The sequence below is a fragment of the Pseudomyrmex gracilis genome, unplaced genomic scaffold (assembly GCF_002006095.1).
Source record: "Pseudomyrmex gracilis isolate BER0280 unplaced genomic scaffold, ASM200609v1 scaffold_20, whole genome shotgun sequence".
NCBI classification, from domain to species: domain Eukaryota; kingdom Metazoa; phylum Arthropoda; class Insecta; order Hymenoptera; family Formicidae; genus Pseudomyrmex; species Pseudomyrmex gracilis.
This window is the reverse complement of record NW_018020604.1, coordinates 4,692-19,220: the sequence shown is the minus strand read 5'-3', so window position 1 is coordinate 19,220 and position 14,529 is coordinate 4,692. Positions and strand designations below refer to the sequence as shown.

General features: G+C 41.3%; 1 protein-coding gene across 3 annotated transcripts; it reads left to right on the top strand.

Moving 5' to 3' along the window:
- The first annotated feature begins 4,836 nt into the window (after positions 1-4,836).
- Positions 4,837-14,529, top strand: LOC109851748 (breast cancer anti-estrogen resistance protein 3). Of its 3 annotated transcripts, none has more exons than XM_020422127.1 (7): positions 4,837-5,071; positions 8,317-8,542; positions 11,379-11,490; positions 12,238-12,477; positions 12,566-13,721; positions 13,804-14,106; positions 14,184-14,529. In XM_020422127.1, the coding sequence occupies exons 1-7, from the start codon at positions 5,029-5,031 to the stop codon at positions 14,513-14,515; spliced, it is 2,412 nt and encodes an 803-aa protein (XP_020277716.1). In that variant the 5' UTR covers positions 4,837-5,028; the 3' UTR covers positions 14,516-14,529. The 3 variants fall into 3 exon arrangements, with proteins under 3 accessions (XP_020277716.1, XP_020277718.1, XP_020277717.1); XM_020422128.1 differs by lacking the exon at positions 4,837-5,071 and adding an exon at positions 6,489-7,909; XM_020422129.1 differs by lacking the exon at positions 8,317-8,542.

Below are 14,529 nucleotides of genomic sequence, written 5' to 3'. Positions count from 1 at the left end.
AAGAGACACATTTTTTTTTTTTTTTTTTTTTTTTTTTTAACAGCGCGGCCAAAACAAATTTGAATCTCACGCTTCGCGATAAAGAGATTTTCAGTGTTTTTTCCGTCTCTTTCTCGCGAAAGGTAATCTTCTGAAAATGTAATGAACACTAAGAATTTCTTATTATCGCGTATTGAAATTGTTCAAATGAGCATGAAGACACAAATGTGTTACGTTTCTTTGTACTGGACTTGATTTTTTTCAACGAGAAGAATGTGTATGTACCTGTTGTATATCAGGTTGCGCAAAGAAACTGCTGACGCGATATTTGCGGTGTCATTTTTTCATAGTTTTGACGATTCCGCGATGTGTTTTGCAAATGTCGATGTGACTTGTATTTATCCTTTTTATTGTAATTGGTACAACTTGGCGCAAAAATTGACGCGAGTTGCAACCACGTGTGAAGATAACAAAATTGAAAATCTTGGAAATGGGAAAAAAATAAATAAATAAATAAATAAATGAAAACGAGAATTGTCTTAGTTGAAAGTCGATGTAGTCGAACTACACACACACGTATATATCTTCGAAATTCTAGTAGTGTCTTCGTTGTGTGTCATGATAACGTTAACATTAATTAATTAATAATTGTACGTAATTTATATGGTGTTAGATACACATCTATGCATCTTGTAAGCCATAGAAAAAACGAAACATACTCTTTTGCAACGATCGGCCTATTCTGATACGACTTTGTTTTCGACGTGACGTTACTATATTCAGGTCCAGAATCGGATCGTTTTTCGAGCTTACTTTTTGAACTTTGTATAATTTTACTGGAGCTTTCGTGTTAAAATTAAATATATTAAGCGATATTCTTGCCTTAGAAGCGCCGAAAAAATTTCTTGTCGTCGAAAACGACGACGCGTTTTCTCACGTTGTTCACGTCGCGATCGAAAAGAAACAACTGTATCGCTTTGTTCACTTAGTCCTCGTGAAGAAAAAATAAGAACAAAAAAAAAAAACACCCAAAGACTTTCGTAGAAAAGGGAAAGCGAGAAAACGTTGAAAAAAGAGAAGGAATTTCTTATCGGGAGGATGTGTGTTAAATATTATCTTTTAAAAAAAGTAGCGATTTTTTGTGATATCACATTCGAGAAAATCGAAAAAACTCATGAAACACATGAAAGTATTCTAGATGAGATCGTCGAAGCGCCCGCGAAACAAGGCAATGTCAAAAATGCGAATCCTTGACGAGCAAATTGTTTTTTTTTTTTTTTTTTTTTTTTAGTGAGCCAGGATTCTAACGAAACATATATAACACAGTACCTGCCTATACTTGTTTCTATGAGAGAATCCTTTTTTTTATATCTCGCAAGCGAAGGAAAAAAAAAACCAACCACGTACGCAATTTGACTACGTGCGATATCGCGGCCGCGTACTTCTTTTTATACAGAAAAATATTTCCGAAATGTCTAAAGTCTCTCTGACGGGGGTTTGCATGTTTGTTTTTTATACACATATTTCATATCTTTTCTTCTACCAAATGCCAAATATAAATCGCACACACTCGTTCGACTCTTCTGAAATAAGAATCGTCTTTTTTGTTTATTTTTAAGTAAACATTTTCTTGTCAATTGTACGCAATTATTGCGTACGTATACGCGCGTGCATTCGCGTTACGTCGTAATTTTCACACAACTTTTATCTTCGTAGAAAAAAAGTCCAGTTTTTTCTACTTGCGCTTCTGCAATTTTCCGATGCGCGAACGACTTTTCTCGCGAGTCAGACATTTTTTCGCATTCGAGAAAATTGAGACGCGAGCCCGAATGTTCATGTGCAATTTTGCATGCTGTTCATTTACAATTTGTTTACAGTTTGCGTCTGTGTGCGTGCCTGTGCGTTGTGTGTACGATACAGAGAAACAAATTAGAGAGTAATAATATATAAAATACAGAGTATATATTTGCGACCCGGGACGTAAGAAGAGTATTTAGTGGATCGACTAGAACGAGCGAAGAAGAAACGACGAAGCGACTGCTTACCGATCGGTGCTTCCGATTAGCCTTATCACGGAATATAAACCCCCTCCGGATACAATGAACTTATTAGCCCGCGCATATTGACGGATCACGAATATTATTCACTGTAGAATACCGTTTAAACCGTTAAACCCCCACACTTCATCCCCGTAACATAAACCCCCCACTGGGGGTCCACTGAACCCCAGCATCTTTAAAAGGTTCTAGAAATTACTCAATTTTTCATCTAAAAAAAAATCATAGATACTCTCCAAAAGATGCTAAATCAAGAACCTTATGTTTTCAGATCTAAATTATTTATAATATCTCGCTTTGGAGTTTTTACTTACTTAAGAGCTACGCTCGAAGTTATGCTGGGGGGTCTCACATGGACCCCCGGTGGGGTTTAAAGGTTAATTTTCGAGTTGCGACATTATTTCTAACTCTTTGAAGAGAGTTATCGTTTCGATCTTCTTTCACTCCGCGCGAAAATAATAGAAAAACAATAATAACTAATGTCAATCATATGAAGCACTAAGAATGATACATATACGTGGAGTATAAACGCGAATTGTTCGTCGAGCTTTGTTCTGAATCTGAAGGCTACTTCTCTCTTTTTCCATCCGCACTCTCTTAATTTGCGTTATAAAATTTTTTTGGACAACGTTATCGCGCAAACTTATCAGTTGTATATCCGGTCATATCTCCCCTCGTTATCATTCTTTCAGTGCTTCATATATATGTTTTGTAAATACATATTTCGCAAGTATACCGACACACACAGCGATAGCGAGTTCGTTTGAGAACCAAATATTTATGTAATAGTTCGTATTCGATTACCGCACGCTAAATAGAGATCGTTTGTAAATGTGAGTCTCTGTAGTTGAAAGAAAGGAAGGCGCGTCTTCTGCGTATCGGACCAGAACTGTGTAAATTCAAACTGACGACTGTGTAACTCGGTTAGAAAACAAAAAAAGAAAATAGATACGTAATTATATATCGACGATCGACATTGTACGTTAGAATAGATCCGTCAATTAGACATATTTTTGAAGAAAACAATCTCTAGAAAAATTACGAAGAAGGACAAAGAGAGCGACGACATACCCGTCAATTTGTTCACGAAGGTGCGAACAAAAAAAAAAAAAATTACATAGCGAATATATCTCTCCCACTCGAGAACTAGGTCGTGAAATGGAACCACTCTCGCATTAAATGTCTTTTGATGCTTAGGTAAAATCTGACGTGTAATATCTCTAGTCGACATGTGTATACAAAAAAAAAAAACAAATATCTATTCTATATATATATGTGTATAATGTGTGTGTGTATATATAGAAAAGATGTGTAATGCGGCAGAAAAATATTGTTACATATAGAATATATTGATTGTAAAACTCTCGATGTATTCTGACAAAACAGCACCAATAAACAAGGCCTAAGCGGTACACGAGACGTTTTTTTACTCAACGAGAATTGCGGGAGTGATCGCAATTTATGTATATATCTACGCGATATTTCGCTGGCGTTTAATTCGCGCGCAAACGCGTTTCATCCGCATTTTCATGATCGAAAATTGTGCGCGATGTATCAAAATTTATTATTAATTTATAAATTAATTAAACAAATGTTTTCTGTCTCTCATCCACAATTTCTCATCATCTCTCGTTTATTTATAAATTTTGCGTAAGCAATGCGAGAGCGCGCACACGTGGGAATTTTGAAAAACAACGTTAATTCACACACAGCCGGGAACTCACGCGGCTCGGTATTCGGAATTGAGACGTCCAACAGGTTGTTTCGCAGACTATAAATCGTCGTTTATTGCACTCGCGCCCTTGCGAAAGACACGCATTATATATAACGAAACAAAAGAGGAAAAATACAATATATGCGATTAAAGCGAAGAGTCGTTCAGCTGGTAGAAATCCGGGTTCTCGATGACATCACAAGGCAGCTGACTCTTAGCTCTGAGAGAGAGAGAGAGAGAGAAAGAGAGAAAAACGTATCTCGCATCTACGTGTAAAATACTTGTGCATGTATTTTTTTTTCTCTCTCTCTCTCTCTCTCTCTCTCGCTTTCTCTTTCGTCAGATTCACTTCTATATAAATTTAAGTACCTGTCGCCCACCCAAATCTCCGTGAAGAACGTCTCTCGGGAACGACCTTTTGTTACCTTGATGTGTGTTCTGTAAATGGATTTTATCCCACACATTTTCATTCCCGTTCTCCATTCACTGTTCTCAATAACGCGTAGGACACATTCTCGAAGAGCATTGGTGATCTTACGACAAAGCCTTAGTCGTAAATAAAAGAGAAGATTTTTCAAGAATTAAAAACAAATAAATTCCTAAGTGCAGATAAGTGTTGTTTTACTGAAAAATGAAAAAAATAATTATTTTGATATTTGATACTTTTGCGGTGTGTGTGTGTGTGTGTCAACATTCGAAGATGTTTTTCTAATTATAGAATAATTATTATTTTAATCTTTTTTTCGAGTCAGGGACTAAAAAATTTTGCTTTTTTTTTCTCTCTCTCTCTCTCTCTCTCTCTCTCGAGTAATGTAGATAAAGCCATCACGCTACGATACTGGCGACAGTATCATTTGTAAAACGATAGTCGCCTCTACCATTCACTCTTCTCTTTCCCTTCCACACTGTTCACGCGTGCTGTTTCTTTTCAATCCAACTGCGTGCTACGTACATCTCTCTCTTTCCTTCGTTTGTCAATGTTCCCCGTACTCCTTTTTCCTCGTCGTGACTGCCAGTCACGTTCTCCTTCTACAACCGTCGTACTTGCCGTATCGGTCGGCGGTCCGATCCCTTCTTCTTGGTGTGTTGGTGCTCAGTTAGTTCGGTGTCGCATTATGCTACGGTCATACCGCGTCGTCTCACGGTGTCGCAGCCGTGTCGTGTCAGTGCGTGGCCACCCCGATTGCAGCGGTTGCACCTACGGTTGAATTCACCTGCGGCGACACTACCTGCTGCGACTACGTTAGAATAAACGTCTGGCATGCGCTAGGCGGGAAAATGGGAAAGACCGCCAGCAAACTGAAGTCACGAAGAAGTCAAAGTCAGTGCGCATTTTCTCCCCTCTCTCCCTTTTTACACCACGTGTTCGCACACACGATACCTGTTACACGCTGTGTCCTTCTTTTCTTCGCGTATGCGTTACGTCGTCGAGTTTGCGAAAAATTTCTCACGAGGTGCGCGGTTGATTGCGACGGAATAGACGAAAAAAAAAAAAGAAAAAAACGAAAAAAAATTGCGAACGTACGATAAAGCTTACTTTTTTTTGGAAATTGATAATTAATTAGCAAATTGATAATAAGCGTGGAAAACTGTGTGTTAACTTAGACATCGAGTTTATATTTAGCCGTGCCTGACACGTTGCTCAGTAAGAGAGAAAGGCGATAGTGCACGTCGTTCTCTGGTGTGTATATGCGGTATATACTTATCGGTGATGCATGTACGCGCGGAGTCGGATTGCGGGGACACGTGTGCGCTCCGTTTAATCCCTCCCTTCGTTCCCCCGCCTCGGTCGCACAACGCTACAATTGTCGAAGGCAAGCGGAAAACCAACGTTCATAAAGCAGAACGCATTTGTAAACGTTACGTAAATCTCCCGGACGCGTGCACGCAAGCGATGCGCTCGAAAAAAAAAAAATTTCTTATCGTTGAATCAACAAAGCGCGCGTACCAAAAAAAAAAAACAGTCGTTGTGAAAACAGGGAATTATCTTTTTGTTCTTTTTTTTTTTTTGTCTGGGACAGCTCGAAATTCAAACCGCGAAGATTAGCAAGTCATCTTTCAGCTTGTTGGAGTGATATTTAAACTGGTTTAATAAACGCAAAGTTATATATTGGCGGCTATAAAGCGAGTCGTTAAAAGTATCGAAAACGCTTATCGTCGTGCGCGGCGCCCACGATGATTGTTCACCAACGGTAACTTTCAAACAGTTTCGATTATCCGAGTATTATGTCGTGGTTCAACATTGGCCGGGTCTTTGTTATCTGTCATTTGGGAGAGAAATTAGTCGAATTGTATTTCCCGCGCCGCGTCCCATCTCCTCCCTTCGGTAAAAAAAAACTCATCTCTTGTTGCGTTACAAACTCCACTTTCGAATATTTTTCGTAACAAGGCAGGTAATAATAAAACGTAGAAAACAATAAGAAGCAATATAAAAACGTACAAAAAGAAGCGAAAAAAAAAGAGACTGAAATGAACAAACTTTTGTATCAACTATAATGCATCACAATCTCCAATAAATCAATATCTAGCGCGAATTTGCATGATGTTGCAACGATGCGGTGAAAGTAGAACTTTTCAAATGAATATGCAGCACAATTTGCAGCGGCATTTGCGGAAATTATACACCCGTCGGTATAAAGTTAGCGCGTGGGGGGGGGGGGGAAAAAACGGTAAAAACTAAAAAAATTCTCACAGTTCGCTAAAAAAAAAAAAAAAAAAAACTCTCGAAAAGCGGTCTCTCCTCTCTGCACGAACGTACGTCGATTAAAATTCTTGTCGCACGGCGAGCGCGCATAATTACATGACGACGAAGAAAACGAGAGACCTTCTGGGGTTCGCGAGATATGCGCATGAAAAGTTACTTTTCAGAGAAAAATAACTAACTCGGGCAACGATATCCTTGACTCGACTATTGTTGCCTCTCCACAAAAAAAAAAAAATAAAGTTTTACCTGTTCCGAAAAAGAACAGAGAAAAGTGAACATTTGTTCAGCTTGCCCGAACAATCCGGACGGATCTTCGTTCGCTCTGTGAAAAGCAGAGAGACCAGATTGTGAACGTTATCTGACCAGCTTGAGTGCTAAAATATTTGCCTTGGTTTATCTCTACAAGCGCCGGTACCGCTACCGCATACAACGTCTGACTACATAGTCACAGAAGTACGGTCTGTGTCTCCATTTTTCAACCAACATTCTTTAAATGAGATATTCAATTTTTTAAAACCTTCAACATTTGTAAAAACTCTATTAAATTTAACGTTTTGCGTTAATTTTACTCGGATTTTTTTTTACATTCGCAACTCCCAAGTAAATTCACATCAAGTACCTACTCGGGCGTGTTAAAAACTCGAATTCTGGAAATTTATTAACCCTCGAAGTCAATTGCTCCAATTTCGTCGGAACGAAACGTGGAAAAAAAGAAACGCAGAAATTTTGCGCCCGTGTCTGAAACATTTTCGATCGATACGCGTCTCTTGTGTCTCTAAACATCGCCTATCTCCGGCGACCTTATCATCGTCGCTATAGGCATTATACCTATACGTTCGCTCGTGGAGAAACGAGGAGATAGGTGGAAGAAAAGAGACGAGAGATCGGAGAGATAGAGAGTAGAGGGAGAGAAACGGTCAGGTAGACGCAGCGAGTGCAAAAGTGAAAAAGAAAGACAGAGAAGTGGATAAACGAATAAGGTGGATAGAGACGGGCGAACAACTCTACACACCTGCATTCCACTCCTTCGCTTTTTTTTGCGAACAAGCCCGCTGCATCGAGAGAGACCGACCGTGTTCGTGGCGCATTCAAGTTCGACGTGAAGTCGTTTATGCGCGTAATCACGAAAGTGCGAAACCGCTGGCTTATACGCGAGCAACCAGCACCTATCTAAATAAGATTTTGTCGTTTGTCACCGTAGTGTAGTTGAAAACTGGGTTGTTATAAATATCGCGAGACGGATACGCTAAAACGATATAAATCATCCCAGCGGTCGTGTGAACTCGTATATACAACAATAACAAAAGAACAATAGTGAAACGTATAACGCAACACTGTCGGAGTGGAAACAGCGCAAAAGTAGGAAGCGCCGCGTGAAACACATGTTCCTTTCATGTATGTCACGCTAAGCAACGATTTATGGCGATATATGGAAGGAAATGTCAGCTCTTCACGGTCAGCATTTATACAGGAAATTTATATAACGTGTGTGCGCGCGCGTGTGTGTGTGTGTGAAAAATTTATAAATATTTTTGTGCAAGTAATCTGTTTCGACAGAATTTGTTTAAAATTTTACGCGTAATCTAAAAGAAAACCTTGAAGATCGATCAACATTCAAACGCGCACCTCTCGTTCTTTTGCTCTTATAATTGGTCTAATTAATATTTTAATTTTCGCTCAATTGCATTAATCACAAGCGCGTATAGATAAATGTTCCAGTGACCGGACATTAAAAAAAATATATATAAAGAAATAATGATCGAATATGTAAATATTGAACATAACAATTGTATTCTCTTAACGTTTTTTAAGTTTATTTTTGTTATTTTGTTCATGCAAATTTTTTTACGATTACCATTCAGGCATAGCATGGAGCTTTCGATTCCCATCTATGGGTACTCTGCAGAATTTAGGTACGAGCGGCCGACGGCGCAAGCGAAACGGTCTCGAGTCGTCCGATTCGTGTAAGGATCTTCGGGGAAAGAGACACACCATACACCTGCAGCCGGACATAGTCATTCAGAGAGAACCGTGCTTGATTGTGACCCCGCCGTCGCCCGACGACTTCCCCGCGAACAGTAACCCCGGGTACGTGTAAAGGTCGTTTCTCCATCAATCAGTCATCAAGAGATGATAATCGCACATTGTCGCAAGAGAATCGTGTGCGATTTGAGCGTCTACATTAGTCGTAAGTTACAACAGGTTGAGAAAACGTGTAAGAGAGAGAACAAGTAAAAACAAAAAAAAAAAAAAAAACACGAGAAGCGCACCGCAGACCGTGTCAGACCGAGTTAACCGAGTATAGAAAACGCCACGAGAGTGGGGAGCTCGACGCTTGTTTCACGATCGCAGAAATGCAAACTTTGCATTTTGACAAACCTTGCCGATTTCTGCTTGCGATCGCAATATTGCTCGCGATCGGCTGCTCGCGCTCAATAGAAACGACCTCGAGATATATCGAAACACTGACTGAGCAGAGTGACAGCAGAGATATTAATAGATATAGTTCGCGCACGGCAAATGCGAATCTGAAAGATCGGCGACACGTTTACTTCTCGAATTTTGTGACACGCGGTATAATTTTTTTTATAGTTACATATTTCTTGAAAAGATTAATACTTGATTTTATTGATCTTTTCTAATTTATTAACCTTTTCGAATCTTGTTCGATTTATAATCTTCTCGAATCGTGCCGAAGAAGATTTTAGAAGCAACGTTGAACGCGCGAGAGGACTGCGAGAAAAAACGAGAAGCGCGAATAAATGAACACACAAATTAAATCGCCTTGAGAAAGGTAGTTTCTACCGACTTTTTGTTAAAAAAGTCGAGAATACACAAAGTTGTATCTCATGAATGAATCTTTTCGGGATACACGTCGAATTGAACTGGTATGGGGGAATATAATAGGTCCGGTGTTTCTCGAACCGGTTTTTCTCGATCTTTGTACCTTTATAATGATGATTTTACGACCGCCCTCTCTCTTACGCACGACTGGCCGACAAACGTCGGGAATTTCGTCTAACGAGGAAATAAAGGAAAACTATGTATATATACACGTATAAATAACAAGCGGATATCATCCCCCCTGTCGTCGTCGAAACGTATCGTATGTTTGTTTTTCGGGAGGATTATGCGCGCGTCACTCCGCAACGTCAAAAAGATGATTAATGGACCGATCGATTATTCGGAACATGTCTGATCTCACGATTAATGTCACATTAGGTCACGAGAGCAAAGCAAATATATTTCGCATCGGTGGAGAAACTCGAAAGCGATATTATGTCCGTAATGAGCACACGGAGGAATGAACTTCCTCCGGGGGCTGAGCGAGATAAAATTCTACATGTGCTAATGCAACGGTCAGCAGATGTGATAACAATGCTCGCTGTGCGAATGTTACGTTTACACGCGTCTGCGCGCGAAGATCCGCGACGGTAACATTATAATCCACAGGGGAAATAGAAGCGAACTCTTTTTTTGCAACGTCCTTCCTTTCTCCGAACTTCTATTCTCGTACCGACTATCAATGCAAAAGATAGCTTCTTTGTCTCGTTTCAATCGCGCTCGTTGCGTCGCGACGAGTTGTTGCTTGGTGTCGTATTTTTTTTATGACGGCAGTAATTTTTTGTTATTGTTTTTTACTGTCAGATTTATTTTATAATTAAAGCAAATTTCAGAATCGCGCAAAATTAATCTCAATTTATTTTTTGTAAACAACTGGCTTATGTTTTGTTTTAAATTATCGTTTCGAATAAACATTAGTTTTATTTGTAAAACTTGTTACTAGTCGATTAAAAAAAAAAAAAAGATCAAATTTGAAATCCGATTTTTTTTTTTATACGATTGAGTGCAACGCTGACCGCTGCATCGCGAGCATGGGGATCCCGCTTATCGAACGTTTTCGGGTGACGCAAGCGCACCTTGGCCATCGACCCCCTCGTACATGCACGCAGCCCGTTGATGGAAAAGATCAATAACCCCGACGGTATCAACGAAGAAATCTCAAAAATGAGAGAAAAGGGAACGATATTTTATATCACGCTTAATTTTGTATTCTGTCCGATGCGGCAAGTCTGTCACTGACGGTGCATGTATTTCGATTTCCGTCGATTGTCACAGCCACATCGGTTTTGACAAACGAGGAAAGGGGTGTATGAGGGGATATCAGAGCGGGAGAAGAAACGACAAGAACAACAACATCGCGACAGGGACGTATCATTTTACGGTTCAGAAACGCATTGACGTAAAATTGTTTAGACACTTATTGTCAAACGGATAAAAAATACACACGCGACACGCGCTACATTTTAATGAAAAATTATTATAAAAAAAATTCGATGTGACGTTAGATATTTTTAAATTATACATTCGAAAAGAACGAATTTAATGAAAGAGTTTTATATCGAGAGCTATTGTTATTTTAAAATTAATTAATATTCTCACACGAATTGTTTAATAATACGTTTCTTTCGCGCGGTCGGATTACATCTTTTTGTCGAATTAGATTCGCTCGGTGATTGCGACGCATTTGAACGGACACAGAAAAGCCCCGACGGTAAGAAAATATTTTCTTTGGCACGCGTAACCAATTTCTCCTTCTCTCTCTCGTCTCGCTTCTCTCGCGCATTTTCCTCGTACAATCTATTAATATCACATCCAACGGTACCCCGCGATACCCTTTGAAAATACGGTCCTGTGTCTTCTAGTTGAGCTTATGTGTCTGCGCGTGGGGTGTGTGCGCGAGCTCTGACACAATCGAGAGCACGGGTCAAACCCTATCCGCCCGTACGAAGAGCCGCACGAGGCTTCTCTCCTTCTTTGACGGAGGAATCTATGAAAAATAGAGATTCCGGAAATCAAAAAACAAAGAATTTGCGGCTGCGAAATGTGACGGATTAAAAATTAAATTTTGTTCTAATCGCAGAACGCCGGTGGAAAACGGCGACGCGAAAGAACATCGCAACGTATGTCCTCGAAGTGAAAAGGATTCGCCCCCGACGAAGGCACCCGAGAGCAACAACTTGTCTCCGCTGATGGTGAGTGTTTATATAATTTTAAACTGTGTATATTAGTTTTCGATGTACTTTCTAATCACTATCTAAAGACGGTTTTTTTTTTTTTTTTTAAGAGAAATAAGATTTTTACAAAATACATGTACGCGCGCGCGCGTGTCAAAAAGATTCTTCATCGGTCGATGCACTTGTAAAAAAAAAAAAAATCATATATTGACAGAGCAGCGCGCAGCCTCCGGCGAGAAATAGCGAAATAGATTTAAATTACCGAACGGACAGCGCGTCACTTCTTCTCGGATGACTTATATAAGAAAGATCAAATAGAACGAGATGCACTCGAGTGCGAGGAATGATGAGTTGTGTGATAATCGAGCTACTTGAGGCGACACTCGTTCCGATGACGAGTCGCAGACGATCCACAACTTTGTGACAGAGAGCGCTCAAGGATATTCTCGTTAAGCCAATCTTCGCTGTATCGCAGTGTTCCGCCTCTTTTATGCTTTGATTGGTCCAATTGTCTTAACGTTCGCGCGATACATATATATCGCTGTCTCTTATTCCGTTCCGAGAAATTAATTAACGATATGAGAGAAATGTATCGATGGTATTCGTCGGGGTGAACGAATTCTCAATCGCGTAACTTTAACGAACGTTAAGATTAAAAATTAAAACAAATTAACATTCGTTGGCAATAATCCGAATGTTCGTTAACTTGAATTTGATTTAATATGAATATGTCAAAAAAATTGCATTTTAATTTATCGCGCGCAGGAGCCACCTGAGGAGACCACGCGCAAACTTTTGGAAAGAGAATTACGACTGCTCGATCCACGAGATCTTCGATCGCACGCTTGGTATCATGGCAGTACGTTACGGGGCGGTCGGAAAGGTGCGGAAGCGGAAGTGTCGAACGACGGGGACTTTTTGGTGCGCGATTGCGCCTCCCAACCCGGCAATTACGTTCTGACCGTACGATGGAAGAGTCAACCGCTTCATTTCGTCATCAATCGAGTAAGTTACGGCAACAGAACGACTCCGAAAAATTCCGAACCGAAAAAATCGCGAATTCTATATTATAAAATCTAATTTTACTTTGTAGGTTGTAATTCAACCCGATACGGTTTACGAAAGAGCGCAATATCAGTTCGAAGACGAGGCCTTCGACACTGTTGCCGATCTGATAACTTTTTACGTCGGCAGTGGCCGGCCTATCAGTCAGGCTAGCGGAGCTCGTATTATCACCCCGAAGCCGAGATCGGTCCCACTGACGTGTGCCGCAGGACCCACAAGCAATCAGCACTGTTCTAGTCCTTCCTCGTCATCCTTGTCCACCGGTTCGCCACCTCGTTTACCCAGAAAACAGCAACGCAGCCATTCTCTGACCGCTCAGCATCATGGCGCGGAACAACATGTCGTACGGGAAGGTAATCAACAAATGGGTCCTCAATTACCTATACAATCCAGCACTCTTCCGCGAGTACCGCCGATTCAGAACCAGCCGCCTTCCTGTTCCCTGTCTCTGGGCCGACAGAAGATTACCCGAGTGATCTCCGATCCAGCGCTGCAACAGCAGCAACAACAGCAACCACCGAGTCTCAATCTTCAGAACATCATAAATACAGCGCCACCCAAGCCTCCCAGGGTGCCCTACGTGCCAAATCATCAGCATCATCATCATCACCATCATCATCACCACCATCATCATCATCAGAGCTATCAAGCTTCCGGCAGCGACAGCGGAAACGGATCGGGCGACAGCGAATTCGAGACCAACAACTCCGGTGGCGCCAGCAATCCGTCTTCCTCGGCGCCGATCAAGGGTGTGGTGATACGTAGTCATTATAACACCAACAACGACGGTACAAACGGTAACAACGGTAGCGAGTACGAATTGTCCGCGGAGGAGCAGCTGGTGGTGGCTGCACCGTCTTTGGAAATCACGACGATGCTCGACATCGAGAGTTTCAATACGTTGCTGTTGCCAGCGGGTGAACACAGACCTCTGGATCCGACGGCTTTGAGAGGAGTCTCAGGAATGTTACTGGACTCGGCACCGAGAGTGCTCGCTTCTCATCTCACGAAGATCGATCTGGAAGTCGCGCTTCAACCCGGTTTTGGAAATAGAAGCGGATTAAGTGGTATCGAACTGGCAACTCTTCCTCACGGTAGACAAGCTAGAATAGATCTGATCGAAAGATCGGAATGTCTGAAATTGCTGGTGGCGGTCACAGTGTTGGCTGGCGCCACAGCTATAGGTGAGCTTACAACACTCTCACAGATTATCTCAACATTTTTTTCCGATTTCTAGATAGTCATATATATATATTGATCGAACAGAAAGAGCAGCTACCATAAGCAAGTGGATCAAAGTGGCAATCGACACCAAAACCGCGCTTGGCAATCTTTACGGCTTCTGCGGCGTGATGCTCGGTTTATGCTTGCCTCAAATACAAAAGTTAACGAACACTTGGCACTTATTAAGGCAGAAACATACAGAGGAAGCTTTCAGTTTCGAGGCAAAGCTCAGACCTACTCTGCGAGCTATGAATGAGTGTACGAATCCACAGGCGCCTAACACAACATTGCCTCATCTGCTACCGATCGCATTGCTCGGAGAACGCGGTCCCGAAGATGTTTTAGGTATATATCTATTAAAGCGATTCATCACATATGTTTCTTCTTTTTTCTTCCGATATTACATTTAATTTCATTTATAGGCACTGTGACGCCTTCGGGACTTGCGGCAGCAATTCTTACACCCTGGGAAAATTCGGCACCCGATTGCGGCCTGTCAATTGTCTGGTCTCATCTCGAGGCCGCTCGCAAACTAGCTGAGAACTTACCGCTTTTCCGTAGAAACGCGGAGATCGCTTTGGAGGGCTGCAGGAGCGACGAATTGCTGTCGGACGCGTTTCGCACGGAGTTCCACATCAAGTTCCTGTGGGGCAGCCGCGGTGCGACAGTCGCTCCCGAAGAACGTCATCTCAAGTTCACCCAGGTCTTGGACGCCATGTACGACAAATGCGTGGCCAGCGAAGTGACTGCCTAAAAACAAACAAAAAA